Below are 22,386 nucleotides of genomic sequence, written 5' to 3'. Positions count from 1 at the left end.
TACTGAGTGTCCGGTTCTTTAAAAAAAAAAAAAAAGCCAATGCTAAAAATGTCACCTGGTAATGTGTGAAAATTTCTAACAATGAGCTGTAATTGCCAACTACATGAAAATCATCCCTTTCAAACATTAATTCTATTTTTAGATGGATGTGCCAAGTCCGTGCCTGAATGTATGTGACTGGAGAAAATGTTAGCATGTTGCTTGAGCTCTAAGGAAAAACTTTTGACTTAGATAGCATGATTTTACTTTTAAATTTTGCTCATTTGCACTCCAAGTTTTCTTGTGATTGTACGAAAAGCAAGACAATTGTATTACATTATCGGATGCATTAACAGAATAACTTTACAAACAGAGGATAAGATCTCATAGCAACCCATCAGGTGCCACAGACAGGAAACAATCCAATCTTACAACCAGAATAAATGCCACAGTTGTCAAATTGTATGCATACTTGCTATAGTCACACAGAGGACTTGAACTATATAATTTGCACACTTTGGTAGTAAAATAAGAAATAATTCAAATTCAACACAAAATCAGGCACTTTCTCTGCTACTAATATTCATCAAATTTAGAAATATATAAGTCTTTAAACAACCTCTTTGCAAATGTAGCTTAAAAAATAGGACAATAACATTAAACTTATTCACAAGTCTTCAAATTTTTTTTGAAATATCAAATGAAAAGTAAGTGAATAGAATTCATCAGTTTTGAAGCATTTAGCAAGTTGCAACGTACATCAATACTTACAAAGAGGTTGATACCTTAGTTAATTTTTATTGAAGCAAAAGAAGAATTGACATATTTTTTCAAAAGCTTGAATACTACCTGAGGTCTGGATTTTAAATTTGGTGACATATCTTTGTAATGTCTTGACATGAAGTAGATCTTTTGATGGATCTGGATCTGCCATTTTCAGTGTGACAAGAAGTATTTTCTGTGTCAAGGTAGAATAAAATGTAAAGGAATTTAAATTTGGTTAAAAATTTTAAAAGCCAAAAAGACAATTTCCTTGATAAATTTTATCTAAGGAAAATACTTACTGAAGATAAAAGAAAAGGCAAAAGTCCCTATGAAAATATTTTTTAATAAGAACTCAATAGATTTCAATGCCAAGCAGTCTTATTGTGAATATTCTCAATGTAGAGTTATTTTTATCTTATAACAATGGAGAATGTTTTCATATTAGAATATTATGCCTGCAAGATAAAGAACAATTCAGGCTACTGTAATTTTCAAACACATTAACATGTAAACATTTAAATATTGTAGGCAATTTTAGGAGACTCATAAAAAATAACTTAATAAGGAAAATAAGGAAGGCATATATTAGAGATTATATATGCTAAGAAACTGATTCAAATATGTGAAACTATATGAGAATCATTATTCTGTCCAAATCATCTCATTGTCTGTATTGATTTTTACAGTAAAGTTACAACTCACAGATACAAAATCACCACTGAGACTTCACAGTTTCTTGCATAAGTCTATTCTTTTTTTATTTTTATTTTATATATCATTGTTTTATTTGCAGTCTTTTTATTTATTTATTTTTTTTCCTTTTATTTTATTTTACAATACCATTCAGTTCTACATAACAGCCACAGATTCCCTTGTTCTCCCCCTTCCTGTCCCCCTCCCCTTCCCCCCAGCCCACCCCCGCATTCCCACCTCCCCCAGGGCAAAGCCTCCCCCAAGGACTGAGATCAACCTGGTAGACTCAGTCCAGGCAGGTCCAGTCCCCTCCTCCCAGACAGAGCCAAGCATCCCTGCATAAGCCCCAAGTTTCAAACAGCCAACTCATGCAACAAGCCCAGGACCTGGTCCCACTGCCTAGTTGCCTCCCAAACAGATCAAGCCAATCAACTGTCTCACCTATTCAGAGGGCCTGATCCAGTTGGGGGCCCCTCAGCCTTTGGTTCATAGTTCATGTGTTTCCATTCGTTTGGCTATTTGTCCCTGTGCTTTATCCAACCTTGGTTTCAACAATTCTTGCTCATATAAACCCTCCTCTTTCTCGCTAATTAGACTCCCGGAGCTCCAATTAGGTCTATTTCTCTCCCTCCTCTCTCCCTCTCTCCTCCATTTCTAACTCTTTCTCTCTGCTATTTACACAATCAAACTCAACTATGACTTCTCTTGTCCTTATTCCCTAAACAGTCTTCTCCTTGCCTATTACAACAACATTCTTGGTTTCTTTTCTATGGTATGGTTACACAGCAAATTTGCCTCAATTTGAGCACATAGCTAGACTCTGAGTGTTTGTAAGTATATGGCTTGAAAAAAAATAGTTTCCTTTTTTTTCTGTTGTTGGAAAGCAAGTGAGGAGGAGGATGCCTAGAACCTTCAAATGAATAAAGAATATAGGCATTCTCCTTTAATTTTATTTTACATTGTGTTTCAAATAAAAAAAAACATGGACTTATTTTGTTCTTAAAATTTCTAAAATCTCCTTCTTTGATTTGGGTGAAATTTTCTAAAAGATACTCACTGTGGGGCTGCTGCAGTTTATAAAGCCATATAAGAAAAAAAAATCTAAAATCTCTTCATACATGTTTTTCTTATAAGATACATACCTTTATCTAATAATTTTTAAAATCTTGTCTTCAAAGTAATTTATTAGTAAATATATAATCAAGCTACTTTATGATATAGCGTGATAAACTCAGACAATCTGTATACTTTCTGCCATCTACAAATATTGTAACCTTTCCCCAACCTTTAAGGGAACAAAACAGAGCTGGAGAGATGGCTCAGCCATTAAGAGCAGTAGCTGCTCTTGCAGAGGATCCAGATCCAGCACCCACATCATGGGGCTCACAGCTCCTGTAACCCTAGCTGCAGGGGTTCTAATGCTCTCGCTCAGCTCCTTAGTCATCTATATATGCGCGCTCACACACACACACACACACACACACACACACACACACACACACACCGATTTTTTTTATTTTAAGAAACAAAAGAAAGATAAGTATTTATTATTTGATTTTCTGCATCCAAAGCAGTAGGTAACTTAACAAAACAATGCCAGAAAAAGTAAAAGTGGGAAAATTCTTTCTGTTAAGGCAGATGAATCTCAGTAGCTCTGCAAATTCTGTAGTGTGTGTGTGTGTGTGTGTGTGTGTGTGTGTGTGTGTGTGTGTGTGTGTTGGGGAATGAGTCAGTCAACCCTTCGTATCCACAGAGAATTGGTTGCAAGATTCACACAGAAATGAACCCACAGATGTTCAAATCCCTTCTACAAAATGTCACATTTGATTAAAACTACACGTCCTCCTTTATAGTTTAATTAATATCCAGATTACTTGGCATAATAACCAATATATTACAAATGCTAGGAAAACTACTACTACACTATGTCATTTAAAATAAAATAATGACAAAATAATTCTACACATATTCAGTACAAGTGCAATTTCTTTCCAAGTACCTCTGGTCAGAAATACAGAGCCCGTGGACACGGGAGACCAGCTGTAAATGACAACTCCCTTGGTGAGGCAAAACACTGTATAAGTTTGGATGTGACATGAATGTCCTCCACGGGTCCTGTATTTCAATGCTTGGTTCCCAGCTGGTGTCAGTGTTTCTGTTGGATGTGAGACTTCCAAGAGGTGAGGTCTAAGGAAAGAAGGGGCAGGGCTTGAGGTTTATTGCCCAGATCTGGTTAGGTCCAGTTCCCTCCGCTTCCTGATTGTCTCTGAGATACTAACAAGCTGTGTGGCAAGCTCCAGCCATGACTCTGCCCTGCCTTCCCCACCATGACAAGACTGTACCTTCTCAAACTGGACCAAAATAAATCCTTTGTGCCTTAAATTGCGTTTATTAGGTATTTTGCTATACAGAGAAGAAAAGTAACTAATATAGTACACCAGCACATTGGATTGTATTTGTGAACAGAAGCCTTCAATGAAGGAAAAGTCCAGATTTCCCAGCAAAGAACTACACAGAGTGTGTGATTTTATTACAACAGGATAGGCTTATTTAATTGCTTGCTTATTTATTTGTTTACTTTCAAACAAATTTTTGCTATGTAGCCCAGGTTAGCCTCAAACTCACACTCCTTCTGCCTCAGCCTCTCAAATATTGGGATCACGGACATGTACCCCCATGCCAAGCTGTGGTAGGCTTTTTAGAAACAAACTTTCTAAGTAGGTGGAATTAAAAATGTAGATGTTATCACAGATTCTCATAGTGTGAAAATTAGGTAAGCTCTACAATTCACTGCAAAGTTTAGTCTTTTTCTTAACTTCCGGTTGAGTAGAATACTTTTAATCTAAGGGAGTTGTGTAGTTATTTTTTTTAAACCACTTATTTGAGTGTCATTGCTATTTCAATAGCTCCTTACTAAGTAAGGTGCACTTAGAATATTTTTATTGATAAGAAAAGTAAAGGGGTTTTGGTTTCGGTTCTTTCGGGAATTTTTAGCTAGCTCCAGAAGAGTCTGAGGACTGAGGCTGCAGGCGTCGGAGCTGGCCGGCTCTGTCTTGCTTGGTTTGCGTTTCCCTTGCTTTAGTCCAACTTTAGGAGCTATTGAAAAGCGTAGCTCTTCCAAGCATTAAATTCTCAGGCAAGTTCTTATGCTAAGATGTTTTTCTTTATATCCATTTCCCTCTACAGTCAGGCTTTAACCTTCCTGAATCCCCGCCCTCTCTAACACTGGCTGGCCTTTTGATAACTTGGGCTATGAAAGAGACAATATCCTTTCCTCAGCCCCCATCACTTTGCTGCTCTAAAAATAAAGTAAGCGTTACTCTTACCTATTCTGAGACAAAGCCCTGGTGAAACATAATCAGACTAGGGACATCACACATTTTAATAACCCCTGATGTTTGGTTCAGGCTGTTCTTTTTCTTTTTACCTGACATGGCCTAGACACTGATAGTCTGGCTTTGTTCTTTTTTTGCTGGCTTATTGGGAGTCTCCCTAGACTTTTTATATCTATCTTTGTTTTATAATCACTTTCTCTACAGAAGTCTGAAGATACAGCAGCTGAGGTTACAGAACAATGGGGAGGTGATGTCAGTGACCACCCTCAGGGCACTTCAGTTTTGACTCCTTTTTCAAAGGCCTTACAACTCAAAGTAAACAGTTACAACTGTAAAGTTATTGTGCCTCAAAATCCTATTTGAATAGTCATATTTTCAAGGAAACTAGGGGTAATATTCTTAAAAAACAGATGAGTAAATATTATAAATTATTAATATGCTAAGATATGTAAAAACCAAAAGATTCAGAAATTATCTATGTATGATGCTTACATTAATACAAAGGTCTTGGAGGTCCTTAGTTTAGTCCAGACGTGACTGTGAAGGTTTATCTTGTCATCCATTTGATTGGATTGAGAAACACCTAGAAAATTAATGAAGCACATTTCTCGGGGGTGTCTGGAGGGGATTTCAGGATATGATTAGATCACGAGCTCTGTTGAATTTAAAATATGGTGGCATTATTGGGAGGTGGTGATAGGTAGAAACAGGAGCCTAGTTGGAAGCAGTAGTTCACTGGGGGTGGGGTGTCTGTCTTCAGGCCTGTATCTTGCTCTGGGCTCTTCCTGCATTTCTCCTTTTCTCTACTTCCTGGCTACCATGAAATTCATGCTTCTTCTCTGCCATACCCACTGACATGATAGATCGACACCTCTGGAGCCATGCATCCAAACAGATCCTTCCTCTCTTAGGTTACTTCTGCCACGTGTTTGCTTGACACAGTTAGAAATAAGTTTGAAGTCTCAAGGGAAGAAACCACCACTCTAACGGAAGTGTCTGAACAAGGCCAACCTGACTCGTGATCAGGAGGGTGTGCTGTTCTAGCGAGCACACAGTCACAGGAAGGGCTTTTGGTTTTTTATCTAACTCAGGTGGTACCTGTGTCTTTTCCCCATTGACTGGGGTCCAATCTCACACCTTTATTCCGTAGGGTAGTCTTGTTTGTTTGCTTATTTGTTTTGTTTGTTTCAAGACAGGCATCTCTGTGTAGCCCTGGCTATCCTGGAACTCTTCGTAGATCAGGCTGGCCTTGAACTCAGAGACCTGCCTGCCTCTGCCTCTGCCTCCTGAGTTCCACTGCATAGTCTTAAAAGAATTGGTACACAGGAAATGAAGGAGAAAGGGAAAATGAGCGACCACTCCAGGTCAGTCTGGATTTCATGGGATTAAAAGTGTGTGCCACCACCACATGGCAGGGTTGAGTTCTTGGTATATTGTAGATAATAACTCTCTGTCTGATATACAGCTGCTAAAGTAGTTTCCCATTATGTAAGTTTCACTATCACCAGAATGATCCATCTGGAGTTGAATTTCATGCATGCCAACATATAAGGGTCTGGTTCCATTCTTTCACATGTAGCTGTCCGGTTTGACCAACAGCATTTGTTGAAGATGCTGTCTTTTCTCAATGTGTACTTTTGGCCTCTGTGAAACATCAGGTGGTTGTAGGCATGTGAACTTGTATCTGGGTGTTCAGTTCTATCCCATTGGTCAATGTCTCTGTCTTTATGTCAATACCATGCTGTTTCACTAACAAGTTTCTATAGTGTAATTTATAATCAGGGATGTTTGGGGCTGGAGAAATTCAACCGTTAAGAGCACTGGTGCTCTTCCAGAGGACCTGAGTTCAATTCCAAGAACTCCAGTTCTAAGGGATCCAACATCCTCACACCATGCAGGCAAAACACCAATGCACATGAAACAAAATTAAATAAGTTAAAATAAAATCAGGGATGGTGATATCTCTATCAGTTCTTTCATTGTTTGGGATTGTTTTTGTCTATGCTGGATTTTTTTATGTTTCCAAATGAAATTTAAGATTATATTTTCAAGTTCTATTAAGAATTGAACAGGAATTTTCATGGTGATTGCACTGAATGTGTAGATTGTTTTTGGTAGGAAGGCCATTTTCACAATATTAATCCTACCAATTCATGAATATGGGAGGTCTTTTCATCTTCAGGTATCTTCTTGAACTTCTTTTTTCAGTGTCCTAAAGTTATTGGTTGGATTTTTCCTAGTTTTGGTGTGAGGGTAATTCTGGCTTCATAGAAAGAATTAGGAAGTATTTCTTCCTTTTCCATTTTATAAAATTATTTGAGGAGTATTTGTGTTAGTTATCTTGGAAGTTCTGGTAGAATTCTATACTTTACACATCTGGTCTTATGCTTTTTTTAAAATTACTGTTTCTGTTTCATTAGTCGTTGTGGAAATGTTTAAATTATTTAATTCATCTTGATTTAATTTTGGTAAGTCATATATCTAGAAATTCATGCATTTAAAGAAAAAAGGATTTTTCAGTTTGGTGGAGTATAGATTTGTAAAGCAGGTCCTAATGATTCTCTGAATTTCCTTAATGTCTGTTGTAATGTCTCCTTTTTTCATCTTTAATTTTATTAAGTTGGGTCTTTGCTCTTTTTCTTTTGATTAAAGGAACAATATAAAGAATCAACCAAAATAACAAAAGTTGGTTCTCTGATAAGACTGAGAGATACATTTTAAAGATGGGAAAGAAGGGTCTGGAGAGATGCCTTTGCAGTACAGAGCACTTGCTGCCCTTGCAGAGGACCTGGGTTCAGTTGTTAGAATCCACCTGGGGCTCTCAGATCCAGGGGATCTGACACCCTCTTCTGACATCCACAGGCATCAAGCTTGTACATGTTGCACACACATACAGGCAGGTAAAAACAAATAAAATAAACATTTTTAAATATGTAAAATAATGTGTGGAGCTATAGCAAAAACACATAGAAAGGAGAAGGTATGAGTAGCATTTGTAGTATGTGCTTGACATACTTGTGAGTGGGCAGAGAATGAACGTGGCTAGGGTTGGACAAGTGCGGGAGACTGAGGATGAGTCAGTTTTTCATGTGTGTGGAATTAAAAAATGATTTAACTTTTTCATATTAAATTTTTAACTCACGTTCTTGTGTATAGGCATGTGAGTACAAGTGCTGATAGAGGCCATAGGTGTCTAATAATACCCTGGAGCATGGAGTTACAGATGACTGTGAGCCATCTATTGTGAGTGCTGGGAACTGAACTCAGGTTCTCTGGAAGAGCATCAAGTGCTCTTACTGAGCCATCTCTCTAGCCTCTTAGTTTTATTTTAAGTGTGTGTGTGTAGTGTGTAGGGTATGTTCATATAAGTACAGCTTCCTGAAGAGCCCAGAGGACATTGGATCCCTTGGAACTGGAGTCATACATGATTATTAGCCACCACATGGGTGCTAGGAATTGATCCCAGGGACTCTGCTTTTAACTGCTAAGCCAGCTCTTCAGCCCTGTGTCATTTATTACAAGGATTATAAGAGAAAGAGAATAGATAAGGCAAATTAATCAGGTCTGTGAAGTGAAGCAAATCATTCCACTTATTACATATTTATTCAAGGAAATTGTTCATTCACCTTTCCCTATCTCTTTTCTACATTTCCTGTTATGTGTTCTTTTGGCTTCTATACAAAAAGTTTAGTTTATGTTGAATACATTGGGTGATTTTATATTCAACAATAAGACTGCCTTCTATCTAGTTTCATTTATTTATTTACTTAAGTGCATGTGTAAATGTGCATATGTGTTTGTGTTTGTGTAGAGGCTAAAAATTGACAGCTATATCCTTATTTCTTGGTGGTTCTGCACCTTATTTTTTGAGGCAGGGTCTCTTACTGACCCAGGAGCTCACCAAATTGGCTAGTGCAACTGGCCAACAAGGAATCCTCCTGTCTTTGTCTCCCAAGAGCTGGGATTACTGAAGTGTGCTACCACACCTGTTTTTTTACATGTGTGCTAGGGATCAAACTCAGGTCTTCATGCTTGCATAGCAAGAACTTTTCTGACTGACCTGTCTCCTAGTTTCAGTGACGTTTCAATCAGATGCAAGGAGACCCTGTAACACAATTATAGGCGGAGTTTTTTTTTTTGGTTGGGACCACCGGCTCCCAAATAACCACACAGTGACATATCATTAATTATAAATGCTTGGCCAATAGCTTAGACTTGTTTTTAACTAGCTCTTACAACTTAAATTAACCCATCTCTATTACTCTATGCACTCCTGTGAGGTTTTTTTTTACCTCTGTGTACTTTTCATCTTGCTTTTTCCAAGTCTGACTGGAAACTCCTGAGAATCCTCCTGCTTCTTCTTCCCAGCATTCTCTTAGTCTGGTTCCCCCACCTAGCCTTATACTGCCTAGCTATAAGTCAGTCAGCTTCTTTATTAAACCAATCACAGTGACATATATTTATACAATGTAAAGGAATATTCCACACACAATAATCACTATTCCCTAGCTGTTCATTGAGGAACAAAGGGGGGAGAGACAACAACAATAATTAAATAGTTCATGAAGCAAGGGGAAGAATTTTCCAGCCCAGCATTGTTGAGATTACTTGTCCTTACATTATGTCAGTGTTTATCTGCCTTGCCTGTCAATACAGTGGCTGTTTATATGCTTCCACATCAAAACATCCTATTAACAATGTGTTCTACTAATCTTTAATGAGGAACATTGTTACTCAAATGCAATGCTGAACTCATTTTATTTCCTGAATGTTAATGTATATAGTTGCCATTCCATTAATTCTGTGATGAAAGTATCTTATCATGCTTTAACTCTTAATTGTCTTTTAATGTTTTGGAACTATGAAAGCATGTTATTTTGTGGTTTTGAGCATCCATTGAACTGGGAGATATCTATTAGCTATTTACTTGCCTCCTGAAAGCAACTGATATTCTTTAATGGTTAATAGCCTGAGGGTTCCTTAAGCACACCAGTTCTGTAAAGAAACCAAAGGGTTTGTATTTCAAACAAATGGCTGTATTAACTAGACAACATGCTCTGTCTTGATGAGCATGAAACAAAGTGTTTCACATTGTCCTAACATCTGGGTTTTGTTTATTAATAAAGCAGGATACAATGGATTGAGGGGGGCGGGGATGAAGTGAAATCAGTTTTTATGACCATTATCTGATCTTGATTTTTTAGACTGAAAATTGCCTTCTATGTTAAAGGCAGGCTCTGCCATGTTTGACTTTTAAGAGAAGTGCATGTTTCAGTGGGAAAAAGTTACAGTGACATCATCTACTCCTTCCTTCCCCGTGACAGCAAAACAAATCAAAACAAAAACAAAAAGCCAATTCACTTACTTCATGGAAAAATGTTGGAATAAGAGGAAATGTAATTTAGTTGAAATTTCTCTTCAGTGACTGATGGATTTAAAATTTTGAATTATATACATTTGTTAAAATGTCATATGTCTCCAAAAATAGAATATACTTGGTCTAGATGCTAAAACTTTTCACATTGTTTACCTAAGTTTAATGATGGCTGGATTTTTAGAAATGTAGGCCTAAACTGGAAATCAGATGATTGTATTTGAAACATTTCACATCTAATTAACATTTTTCCTGTGATGCTAACATCATACTTCATTGTTTATCAACTTACACAAAATTGTATACATATTAATGTATGCCTTTCAAGAAAATGTTTCCATCTATCTGCTTCTTCCCTTCCTGTCTGGCTTTTGAAAGAGAGTCTCTGGAAGTAGCCCAGGCTGGGTTTTGGACTTGCAATCTTGTTGCCTCTGTCTCCTGAGTGTTGGGATTACAGGCTTGTGTCAACAGTAAATATAAACAACACATCTACAGATAACAAGACAGATGATTTATTCAAATAGCACTCCGATGTTTTGAAAATAAATCTACCTTTTAGTTAAAAATGGCAGGGTTTTAAAAAGATATTTAAATTACTACAGAGAAGGATATTTTCATATCAGCATACGCTGTCCCCAGTAACCCTCGTCATGACTAGTACCATCACACCAAAGGACTAAAAACATTGCAACCAGGAGTCTAGCTCCAGAATGACAGGAGCTCCTGAAGTTACACTTTGAATGACAGATACTTTTTGTCTGGGGCTCAGCGCTCTTAAATGCTGCTGTAGTTACCCAAGTTAGAAAGAAAGATGAAAAGAAACACTATCCTTCTGGATACTTAAAGCCAGACCTAGTCAAATTCTGGAAAACAAAATACAGGAAAATCCCCTGAATGTGTTGCCAGGGAAATGCCCTAACTGACCTCCGTGAACTTTCTGCACTGTTGATGTAGCCACAGGGCTCTAGCGTCTGGCTTGCTTTCTCCCTGGCTCCACTGTGACTTCAGAGGACATGTTTGGGCTGGCTGCTTCCCTCTCTCTAAACCCTGTCCCTGGAGGCTTTAGCAATGACTCTCAAAGAGGCTTAGTTCTTAAAAGCCCTTCAGGACTGGAAAGAGAAAATTATCAAAGAGATAAAAATGATTTTTCTCTTTAGCTGCTGGCAGTAAAAACTGAAATCTAGACATTAACCTTGTTCTAATATGGTAATGTATATCTGTTTGTTTGTTTGTTTGTTTGTTTTTAAAAACTGAGTGTTTCTACTCAGTTCAGTTGATTATGTGTGATTTCATTCCACATTGGTTTACCAACGCACTCTCTTGATGAAGATACTCAAACCCTGGACCCAGCACTACCGGCTATCCTGAGAGTCCAAGGGATTCTTATCTGTGTGAAAGGCAGGAAAGAGAATCTCCCACGTCCAGATCGGCTTTAGCAGTGGAACTTAAAATTCTTAAAAGCCCTTCAGGACTGGAAAGAGAAAATTGTCCCAGATAAGAATTATGTTTCTCTTTAGTTGCTAGCCAGTGAAGCTTGAAGTCTAAAATTAAAGTCAACATTGGTCTAATATAATAATAAAGGGGCCATTGACTGAGCCGCCAGTATTTAAAAGTTCCTTACAGTTTCCCAAGGCAGGAACGGATAGCTGGCCCCTTTCCACAAGGCTTATTTCACAGTTCTCACTTGGAGTTTGTGGGCATTTCCTCCTACTTCATTGTCCCCTGCAGTGCCCAAGACAGTGAACGGGATACTATATGATATAATTTCATCTGACGCATTCTAAAACAAACTCTTTAGTTTTGACTTAACTGTGGCTCTTTCTGTAACAAAGCTAAAGTTTCGTGGGTGGCTTGGTGCAGTTCTTGGTGGCAGTGGTTTATTTCTCGGTGTTAGAGACCCAAAGCATTAAACAGAAGTATACAAATTACGAATTTAGGGATGGAAGGGAATGTTTCCAAGGAGAAAACACCAAATTATGAGTTTTTAAAAGATGATAAATATTGCAAATATACATCATACTACAAAAATATACAAAATCCAGGCAAAGAAATGGATGTATATTACCCATTTAACACATTTTCCCTTTATGACCTTTGTTGGATGACATACTCTTTTTATACAATTATAATTTTGTTATTGCCTATGGGTCTTGATCAGGTTAAAAGGCAGGAAGAACTCTGGGGCCCAACAGGTAGCGACAGGGACAATCTCAGGTAGAATCAGCAGTGAGGAAAGGCAAGGGTCTGTGCACGATGAGGTCTCTCTTCACCACCTGTAGGTGGCTGCACCCTCCACACGTTTTCACAAGGAACAGACAAATACAGCAGGCACACAGAGAGAAAGACTGTTTAGAAAGTAGAAGGGGAGACTAGGGAACCCTAAAATCCAGTCTCTCCTCTAAGACTGGGACTTTTAAGGGTCTTTGAGGAGCATCTTTGAGGTTAGTCAGTTTGAACAAAGATAGGGTGGCTGATAGGCCCCAAACTTTGGTATTAGCCAGTTCGGATCCTGCCTTGAACTTGTGGAGTCAGTCTGTCATCTTCTGGGGATGGGGTGGGATGGAAGGAGGGTGGGACTTCTGGGTGGAGAAAAAAGGCCGGCCAAGCCTTTATTTTAAGCTTCCAGGCTTTTGTCTCAGGTCAGGAGGGTGAGGAAGAAGTCAGCCATCTTGGAAAATCACCATCTTTATTTCTTGCTCTTGGCATCTTTCTCTGTCTGCCTATCAGAGAATTTGTATAACTCCTCATCCCTTAGTTTTGTAATAAGTTCCATTAACTTTCAGCATGATTAACTAGAATCAGCTATTCATTACAGATAATTACTCGCACACAAAATGTGAATCCCTGTGCAGAAGCAAGCATTATGGCCTGCCTGCAGGCTTGTGTCCATAAAGTCATAAGAACTTTGTATTTGATGAGCCCTTGTTAAAAAATAAGTCTTTCCATGATAGTTTTTGTTTGGAAATCCACAGACCATCTTCTGTTACTTCATGTACCAGTGTCCATTTCTCCTTGCCACAGCTGGGCTGATGCACACTTACCTCTGCCTTTCCTCATAGTATTTCCACATCAAGTGAGTTGGCACAGGGCACGGGAAGATTGTGCCTGGAAGCCATCGTTGTTCCTTCCCTGGACAGCTGGCAATAACTTTACATGTATGTGATTACCAGACACGTGAAGAGAGTAAAGAAATCCCCAGCATCTTCCTCTTCGTTAAATTCCAATAATATTCCTGCTGCTTCGGTACCACATTAGCTGAGAAATTAGAGTTAGCTACAACCAGATCCATTTAAGTGTTTTTACTTTGGGAATTTCACAAGGGTATACAAACATGCAAACACATACTGGTCTTCTTTCCTATGTCTCAGGGGTATTCTGGAAGTAAGGTCCGTGAACTTCATCTTGATCAACTTCGTGCTGAGTTATTCCAGCAGGTTTGAGCTACAGTGCTTCGGTTGCAACAGGCTCCACCTAACCATGCACAGACCCTGCCTCCCCCCACGCCTACTGCTTCACAAATCATCCTCTTCTTGTCATTCACCTCAGCCCACGGAGCCTTTATCTGATGTTCTGGTGTCTTAGTCCTATCCCTCCAATCACATAACCCTGCGTCACCCTGCTTTATTTCCTGGTTAGCTCTCACTTCTCTCAGAATGATTTCACTGATTTTTCAGGTTTTTCCAGTAAGATTTCTCCCTAAGAGAGTGGGAATCTTTTCTGTGTGCCTCACTGACACATCATCGAACACATATCTGATAGTCATTTCTTCAAAGAATGCTTTGAATGAGTGGACAAACTATGAACATCGTATCTTTTTTTAGCACCTCAACAGTTTTGCTTTAGCATTTAAATCTCCAACTCTCCTCCTCCATCCCACTGGGTGGGTGGGGGGATAACTCAAATATAGGTGGGGCCCAGATGTTATGGAGTGAATGCTTGTGCCTCCTTCAAATTCATGTGCCGTGATGGTTCTTAGTGCTAGGGACTTGGAAAGATAATTAGATCCTGAGGAGGGAGCCCTCATGAATGAGAGTAGTGCCCTTGTGGAAGACAGACACAGCAGAGATGAACTTCAATTCTCCATGTGAAAATGTATAGAGGAATTTGATTCCTTCAACTCCCCATGTGAAAACCTATGAAGGAATCTGATTCCTTCAATTCCCCGTGTGAAAATGTATAGAGGAATTTGATTTTTTCAGTTCCCCATGTGAAAATCTATGGTGGAATTTGATTTCTTCGATTCCTCATGTGCAAATCTATGGAGGAGTTGGACTCCTCCAAGCTGTGAAGAGAGTCATTATCACACACTGAATCTGATGGCACTTTGATCTTGGATTTCCAAGTTTCCAGAACTTTGGAAAATAAATGTTTGAGTTAAAAATCACCCAGTCTATTTTATTCTTCTATAGCATCCCAGACAGACAGAGACACCAAGGTTTGCAAAGCTCCTGGGGGTCTACAGAGTACTAGGTTGCCTGTCACTTGCTCTCCCTGAAGTCACTAACACAGCCATGGTATTGGTTAGCTGCCATTTATCTAGATTCAGCTGCAATGACGTCCATGTGGCTGGGGATGGAGTCCGGTATCCTCCCTATGACCCAGCAGCTGTTTCTCTCTGGGGCCTGACTCTTACCTCCATGTCACCAGCACAGTGGACAGTGCTTCCTGAGGGGCCCAGGGGCCAGTCTCAAGGGGCAGTCCCTCATCATCAATCTCAATGGCGTTCTCTGCTGTTCCTCTCTGTCTGGCACACTGTGCATACTAGGTTCAGGGAGGTTTAGGCTTTCAAAACTAATACGGTGATTGACATCTTCTGTTCCATCTCAGCAAATGGTCCCCGAGGTAGGGAAAGAGCAGGAGTGCGACCACTTGCTTAGATTAGCAAGAAAGGGGGAATCTGAATAATAAACACAATTATCACAGTCTAAAAATGTTCAAGGAACATTTTATGTATTTTCATGTACTGCAAAGAAATGAACTTTCAACTAAGTTATCTGTGTGTATCACTTGTTTTAAAAGATTTATTTAGAGTGTGTGTGTGTGTGTGTGTGTGTGTGTGTGTGTGTGTGTCTGTGTCTGTGTATACAGTATGTATGTGAAGGTGCCTGTGGAGACAGAGTGGAAATGGACTCAGGCAGTTGTGAGCCACCTGATCAGGTGCTGGGAACTGAATTTGGGTCCTCTGCCAGAGCAGCAAGTGATCCTGACTTGGGAGCCATCTTCCCAGCATCTGTATCCATCACTCTTATGCTTGAATTAAAGCTCCCTGAATTTTTATGTAGAAACCCTATCCACCCCCCCATACCCATGCTGCAGAATGTGATTATATTCAGAGGCAGATCTTTAAAATGTAATTCATTGACGTGACATAATTAGGGTGGACCCTATTCAAAATGACTGATCTCATCACAAGAGGAGGTTAGGACAAAGCCTACAAGGAGCACGTTGTGGTTTGAATGTAACCTGTCCCTCTTTCATATCCTTGGCTCCCAGCTGCTGGATCTGGAGGGAGTGGGTCGGTGGGGGCAGGCCTCGAGGTTTAATAACCTGACCTCTCTACTTACCTGCTCCCTGAGTGGGAACACAGTGTGACCAGCTGCCCCCTGATTCTATCGCTCTGCCTTCCCCACTGTGATGGGGATAGCCCTTCTCAAGCTGTAATACAGAATGAAACTCTCCTTCCTTGAATTCATTATTGTCAAGTATGTTGGTCGTATCGATAAGAAAAATAACCAAGCCACACTGTGGAAATACTGGAGAGCCGTCTACAAGCCAAGGGGGACACTCGGAACTGTCTCTACTGGCACCCTGATCCCAGGACCCTCCGGCACCAGTTACTTTTGCCTTGCTGTGGCAATGTACTTGACAGAAGCCACCCAAGGTTGGAAGGACTAATTCTGGCTGAGGGTTTGTGGATACAGACCATCACGGCAGCAGGAGAGTATGGCTTGGGCGCCTCTCATCTTGAAGCAGATAGGAAGCAGAAAGCTTCGACCAGAGCCAGGGCATGCCCTTCAAGGCCCACACCTCCAAAACACGAGACATACAAACCATCACGCCTCCAGAACTGTGAGACGATCTTGCTGCGTAAGTCCAGCAGTTTACAATCTTTACCTGGTGTCGGCAGGCCCAGCAGTAAGGCATGCTCTAAGGTTCCAAGATTGAGAAAGGCAGCAGCTCCGAGCTCTCTGCGGAAGCAGCTGTTGCTGGTGAGCATGCCCCATGCTCTGTGACCCTCGTGATAGAGCCAGGAGTGGCAGTTCCTCTGCATACCACTGTCAGCCTTCGAACAGAGGTCAGAGAGATGAGTGAATATGCCCCAGGGAAGGCCCAAGGGCATCCTCTCTCACTGCTCACTCTGCCCCTCACCAGAGCTGCCGAGCGCAGTCTGCACCTGCTCAGATGGCATTCCGATAGCACGCCTTCCAAGAGAAGACACACATATTCGAGAGCCCCCAGGCCTCGGTGGGTCAGCAGGTGATGATGAATCAGTGCTCCTCTGACAGAAATATTGCAGCACATGTTCACCGTGACCTCACCAATGTTTGGCGTTGTGTTGTTTGTCTCTGTACGCATTTTGGAGCTTCCGGCAGCTGAGGGCTGCCAGGAGAGGGAGAGTCAGTTTTCATTAGAGGATGCTCACTAAGGCATCCTTCACCTACTCACATACCGGCAGCACACGAGGACTCAGTCATCTTAACAAATGACCACACGAAGCTGGGAGGGAACAGCAGCGGTGGGAATCGGGGGAGAATTGGAAGCGGGGTGGAATAGGGGATCAATTGGACCTCAACACGCTATGTGCATGCACAAATAAGCAACACCAGCAAACATTTAAAGTATCTCAAACCTTGAAACAGAAAAAAGTTATTAGAAGATAGTTTCCAGTGGAATGCCCCCCTTCGCTCCCCCACCTCCTTCCTCCTCTAAGCATGTCAGTTCAGAAAAGTACAGTTTCAGAAAAGATTTTCAAAACTGCTTGTGTTTTATTACCCCCTTTAAAGGGTTGCTTTCTGCAAACAGTAGACAGAACAGAAGTGAAACTCGCTTTACCTCTTCTTTCTCATTCATCCCTGTGGTAGATGAAGAAGCCTTTCTTTGAGGGAGAGAGTCTAACTCTCTAGTAATTGAGTTCCGAGAGTTTATGCTTTTTTAGCCAGTTACTCATGGAAGTCAAACTCCTCCAAGCTGGCTGCTATTTATAGAATCACTAAATCTCCGTTCTACTCAGGTGCTGGCGCCGAATCAGCGAGAGCAAGAACAATGCTGTTCTCCCCTCTCTACACTCACCCCACCCCATCGTGTCCGTGTCCGTAACGGGGATTTTTCTTTTAGTGTGAAGCTCTGGTGTTTTTTTTTTTTTTTTTTTTTTTTTCCTCAAAGTGGGCTGAGCAAAGGGTGTGACGCAAGAGAGGGCGGTACAGGTGCTGGGAGGGCGGTGGGGAGGCTCCGCTTCTCCGCGCACTTTCCCTGCAAGCCAGCCGCGGGGCAGCCCTGCACCATCCTGCACCCTCTGCACCAGCCGAGCTTAAGGCGCATCCTCCACCGCACCCCAGCCTCGCCTGTCTTCCCCAAGCTCTTGATGCTGCCCAGCTGAAAGGAGAAAATGGGCACTGGAGATTTTATCTGCATTTCCATGACTGGAGGGGCGCCCTGGGGGTTCAGACTACAAGGAGGCAAGGAGCAGAAGCAGCCCTTGCAAGTCGCAAAGGTAGGACCAAGAGAGGTGTTCTGGGCTGTTAGAGCCTGGAATGAGAGGACCAAAACAACCTGTTGATGGTCGTTCTGGTCATTGGCTTGCTGTCTGCGCTGTTGATGAATTTATCTAGGATGTGGCTCTTTTAAAAAAGAATTGTGTGGAGAGATGTACACCATATACCATGCTGTCATTATGTGATACGTATCAGGTGGAGATGAGGGCTGGTTAATTGTCTGACAGCCGGCAGCCTTCCTCCACTTTGATGTGTTCTTGTGTTCTTGTTCACATGGCTTTGCCTGACTCCCAGCAGAGGAGAAAGGCCTTAGCTTCCCATGGACAACCACTGGGCTCTCATAAACAGCTGGAGTGACATTAGTGTGCAATGGGCACAAAAAAGGCCAGTTTGGGACAATAATCGCTAAGATATAAAGAACTGTCCCGGAATCGGTTTAAAAGAATAGCCTTTTAAGGATTTAAAGAAATGCAAGAGCCCAAGTACTATATCCCAGTAACTGTACTCACCTGGCTAAGAGCTCAGAATAGACTCATAGCTACTTTATTATGTTTTTAAATTTTAGTCTACTAAAATATAATTACATTATTTCTCTCCATTCCCTTTCCTTCTTCCAACGCCTCCCATGCCCCATGACCTCTTCTTTTTTAATGGTTATATATATATATATAACGTGTGTGTGTGTGTGTGTGTGTGTGTGTGTGTGTGTGTGTGTGCAGGCATAAGCATATGAACAGAACATGCTGAGTCTGTTAGTGTATTCACAGGTACTTTACATATGCACTAATTACATCTAACTTTCTGGTGCACCTAATAGCTATTTAAAATCTTTGTCACATTAGATTGAGTTCAAGCTTAGCACAATACCCACCATCTAATAGAGAGCTCTAGTTTCTAACTGGCATTCAGCTAAAATAAAGTTAGAAGACAAGAAAGTGAAGTCTTTTAATCAAACGTTAATACTGAACTGTAGAATTCTATGACAGTATACGGAGGCAGAAGAGGCTGCTTCCTTGTTGCGTTTTTATATTTAAAATGAATCTAGATCCCTATGAAGCAGGCGGGTCACTGCCTTTGTAGCTATTCTTTCCCTGTGTCTTTTTACCTCTTACGAAATGTTCCCTGTGAAGGCAGAAGTTTCTTTGAAAATTTCTGCTCGCAGGCATCCAGCAGAAAGCCCTTTCTTCGGTGGTTGAGTTCTGCCACCTAGTGAGAAGTGCAGAAACGGAGTGTGAGCCCCCGAACTGGAAGATGAAAGCAGTTTATTTCTGGAAAGTTCCTCCTAGGTCCCCGGCTCTTTGAGTTCTTCTGGATGAGGAAAAGGCCTAGGGAGGCTGAGTCCTCCTCTCGCGGCTCGGTTTGGAAGGGCAGGATGACAAAGGGTTGGAAGGCAGCTCCGCTGGGATTCTTCAGGAGTCAGGAACCAACAGCAGACACCATGCGAACGCGGGATCCAGCATATCCCACGGCTCAGGGGACTAAGGCAGATTTGTGCAGTGGCAGTTGGTTGGCTGGCTCCAGTAGCTAAGAGTTGGAGTCTAATTGCGGCTCTGACCTAACTTGCAGTTTGCCCTGAGCCCCACTGGTCACTGTCCCTGGCTCCGTTGCCATGGAAGGGGAGATGTTGACTGGGTGAGGGGAGGAGAAAATTGAGGAAGAAATGAGACCTATATACTTCACGAGATCTATGTTGCTCAAATATTCACTAATCCTAACAGTGTGTAATTTAGAATCCCTCGTCTGCTAACTGAAGTGTGGGAAGGGAGGTGGCTGACAGCTGTCGTTCTGCACAAGCTTTCCCATGGCTAAGCCTGGAGGACACAGTGGATGGTGGGTTTCATCGGAGTCCTCTTATGAGCTGACTTCAGTTTGTGGTGACTCTGTGAAGCCAAATTCTGGGGAGGGGTCCTGTGGCTCATTTTCCACTGGTTTCTCAGTTGCCAGGCTGTATGAAAGTCAAGTACACTGGTCCTGCACTCTGCCTAAATCATCTTCCCTAAAATATCCAGGCAATATGCTGGTGGCTTTTGAAAGATCATTATGAAAGCACCTAGGCATTCACTCTAATGAGCTCTCGTGGGTCAGAGGCTGGAGATGTAGGTCAATAGAAGAAGCTAAACACAGAAACCCTGTCTCGAAAAACCAAAAGAAAAAAAAAAAAGAGCATGTGGGGAGTTCTGAGTTCACTCCCCAACACGCCCCCCACTCCACGCTGTATAATATTCTAGTTTATTTATAGTCAATATTAAAATGCTATTATGGAAGTTTTGAATGTTTGCTTAATTTGTGTTTCTGTGGGCACTCCACGCCCTACAGTCTGCCTTTTCCTTATATGTTATGAGTTGTAAAGTGAGTTAAATGAGGGGTATGCTTCAGATAACTGTGACTATGTCTTTCCATGTTTTTCATTGATTCAAGTTGATTATACTTGATTTTTTTATATTCTCATACTTGCTTTACCTGAGAGCTCTTGGTTTGTTTGTTTGTTTGTTTTGAGACAGGGTTTCTCTGTGTTGTTTTGGTGCCTGTCCTGGATCTCGCTCTGTAGACCAGGCTGGCCTCCAACTCACAGAGATCTGCCTGGCTCTGCCTCCCAAATGCTGAGATTAAAGGCATGCACCACCACGGCTCGGCACCTGAGAGCTTTTTAAGACACTCCAGCAACTCAGGGAGTGAACCCCCAGGAAAGGTTTTTCACCAAGTTCAAGGCGAAGTGGATGTCAGTTGCCCGTAGACTGTCACCTCATTATGTCTGAGTGGGCTCCAAGCAGGAGGGAATAAGCAAAGAAGCTGAAAAGCTCAGCAGAGGAGGCTGGCTAGTGAGTTAGATAAAGAATATGCAAATGACACATTTGGGAGGCAGAGGCTGGAATATCAGTCCAGTCATCTACACCTGCAAAGTGAGTTCTAGCCCAGCCTAGGCTGCATTAAATCCTCTTTCAGCAAAATCCATACAAGTTATTAATTTTAGAGTTTAAAAACTATAAGCATCTCTTAAAAAATAGAAAATTTAAAACATTACCCTTTGGCTAATAATAAAATACTTAAATGTCTAGATTATTAATAATCCTGTGTAGAAATTATAACAGTCTGAAATAGTATAGTAAAATTTAGTTCAGGATTATTAAGATCAGAAATTTAATTGCTTTTTAGCCCCCAAGAAGTAGCTTTCTAGTGATAATTTAGTTATTTCTGAGAGAGGCACAAATATTTTTAACATTTGCCTGGTACACTGAACTGTATACAAACTCAATATTTTAAAGATTCAAAAGAAGAATATTAGCGAGAGTTTACATTGACATTCAAGCTCAATGACATAAAATTCTGGGTTTTTTTTAAAGTCAACTGAAAAACTTAGTCCAAGTAATCAGTACTGTTCCACATGTCTGTGATCTGTAATTTGAAACAGACCTTTGTAACACCCACTCACAGGATAATCCGCAGCAAAGCAGATTCTCAATTTACCCCAGGAGTGAGTTTATCTAGACAGAAAGTCCCATTGTGTGTTTGCACATTTCTGCACAAAAAGGATGTTGATGTTTTCACTTTATGAACCTCTCCTCGGGGACGTGTGCCTGCATGGCCATGTCCCTGACAGTCTCTTGGCAAACCACTTGGAGAAATCTTCCTATAAGGACTTGGAGAGAAAGTTTTGTTTTGCAAACAAATCTTACAATTGAAAAATAACTCACATTTTGAAAGTAATGAGAAAATAAATGGTCAGACTAAATATAAATTAAGGTGGTCCACCATAAAATTTTCTTTTAAAAAAAAGTAATAATCCCATAACCTGTGTTCAGCCCTGAGGTAGTGAGTCTGAGGTTTGCCCTGGCATCAATATTTCTTAACATTCCAAGGGGAGTTTGGATATATGAGCAAAACACAAGCCCTGTTGAAGAGAGCTGAGGCCAGCCATGGCCCCTAAGCGCCGACTAAGTCCTGGTATGTCCTGTGAGTGCTTCAATTCTTTCTCAGTCTAATCAAGAGGAGGACCAGCGAGAGGCTAAGAGCTGGGTGAGTTCCTGGCATTGTGAGGAGGTCATGATTAGCAGTTGGAGATTTTCCCTTCTAATGTCAAGATAAGTGGGCTATTGGATCAAGAAGAGGTGTTGGCACGATTGAGCCTGTATGATAATGAGTATTCAGAGACGGATAATGCCTGGGGGGCACTCACCAACCTAAGACAGAGCACCTGTGTGGCCTGGGCAGGCATCTCCATGATGGGTAAGGTGACCTGCTGATGTCCCACACAACCCAAGTCAGAAGCTCATTTTTTAATAAAAGGGGGACCTAGGACCCTGGCCCCCGTTTTGGGTAACTGTTGCCTTGCTTGCTGACCTTGACCTTGATATCCTCCCTATGCTAATTCCCTGCCAAGTTCCACCCTCCTGAATGCTTAAGGTAAGTTCCTTGTCTGTGTATCCTGAATAATGGGTGTTAGCAGCTTAGATGCAAGAATGTAAAACATCAGTAGTGAACTTCTGCCCTCCGGGGTTCTCCCATTGTGCTGTAAGCCTGTAATTAAGAC

General features: G+C 41.1%; 1 protein-coding gene across 3 annotated transcripts in view; it reads left to right on the top strand.

Annotated features, from left to right (window-relative positions):
- Window positions 1–17,576: 17,576 nt before the first annotated feature.
- Window positions 17,577–22,386, top strand: part of Synpo2 (synaptopodin 2) — a 162,666-nt gene continuing 157,856 nt past the window's right edge. For 2 of the 3 annotated variants that reach the window (XM_076574913.1, XM_006991879.4), the window contains exon 1: window positions 17,598–17,857. In XM_076574913.1, coding sequence (XP_076431028.1) covers window positions 17,753–17,857 — 105 coding nt within the window. In that variant the 5' untranslated portion in view covers window positions 17,598–17,752. Of the gene's footprint in view, window positions 17,858–22,386 lie in introns of all 3 variants that reach the window. The other variant, XM_076574914.1, reaches the window with a different exon arrangement.

The sequence above is a fragment of the Peromyscus maniculatus genome, chromosome 6 (genome assembly GCF_049852395.1).
Source record: "Peromyscus maniculatus bairdii isolate BWxNUB_F1_BW_parent chromosome 6, HU_Pman_BW_mat_3.1, whole genome shotgun sequence".
Classification (NCBI taxonomy): Eukaryota; Metazoa; Chordata; class Mammalia; order Rodentia; family Cricetidae; genus Peromyscus; species Peromyscus maniculatus.
The sequence above is the reverse complement of the archived record's forward strand: the minus strand, read 5'-3'. Positions and strand labels throughout refer to the sequence as shown.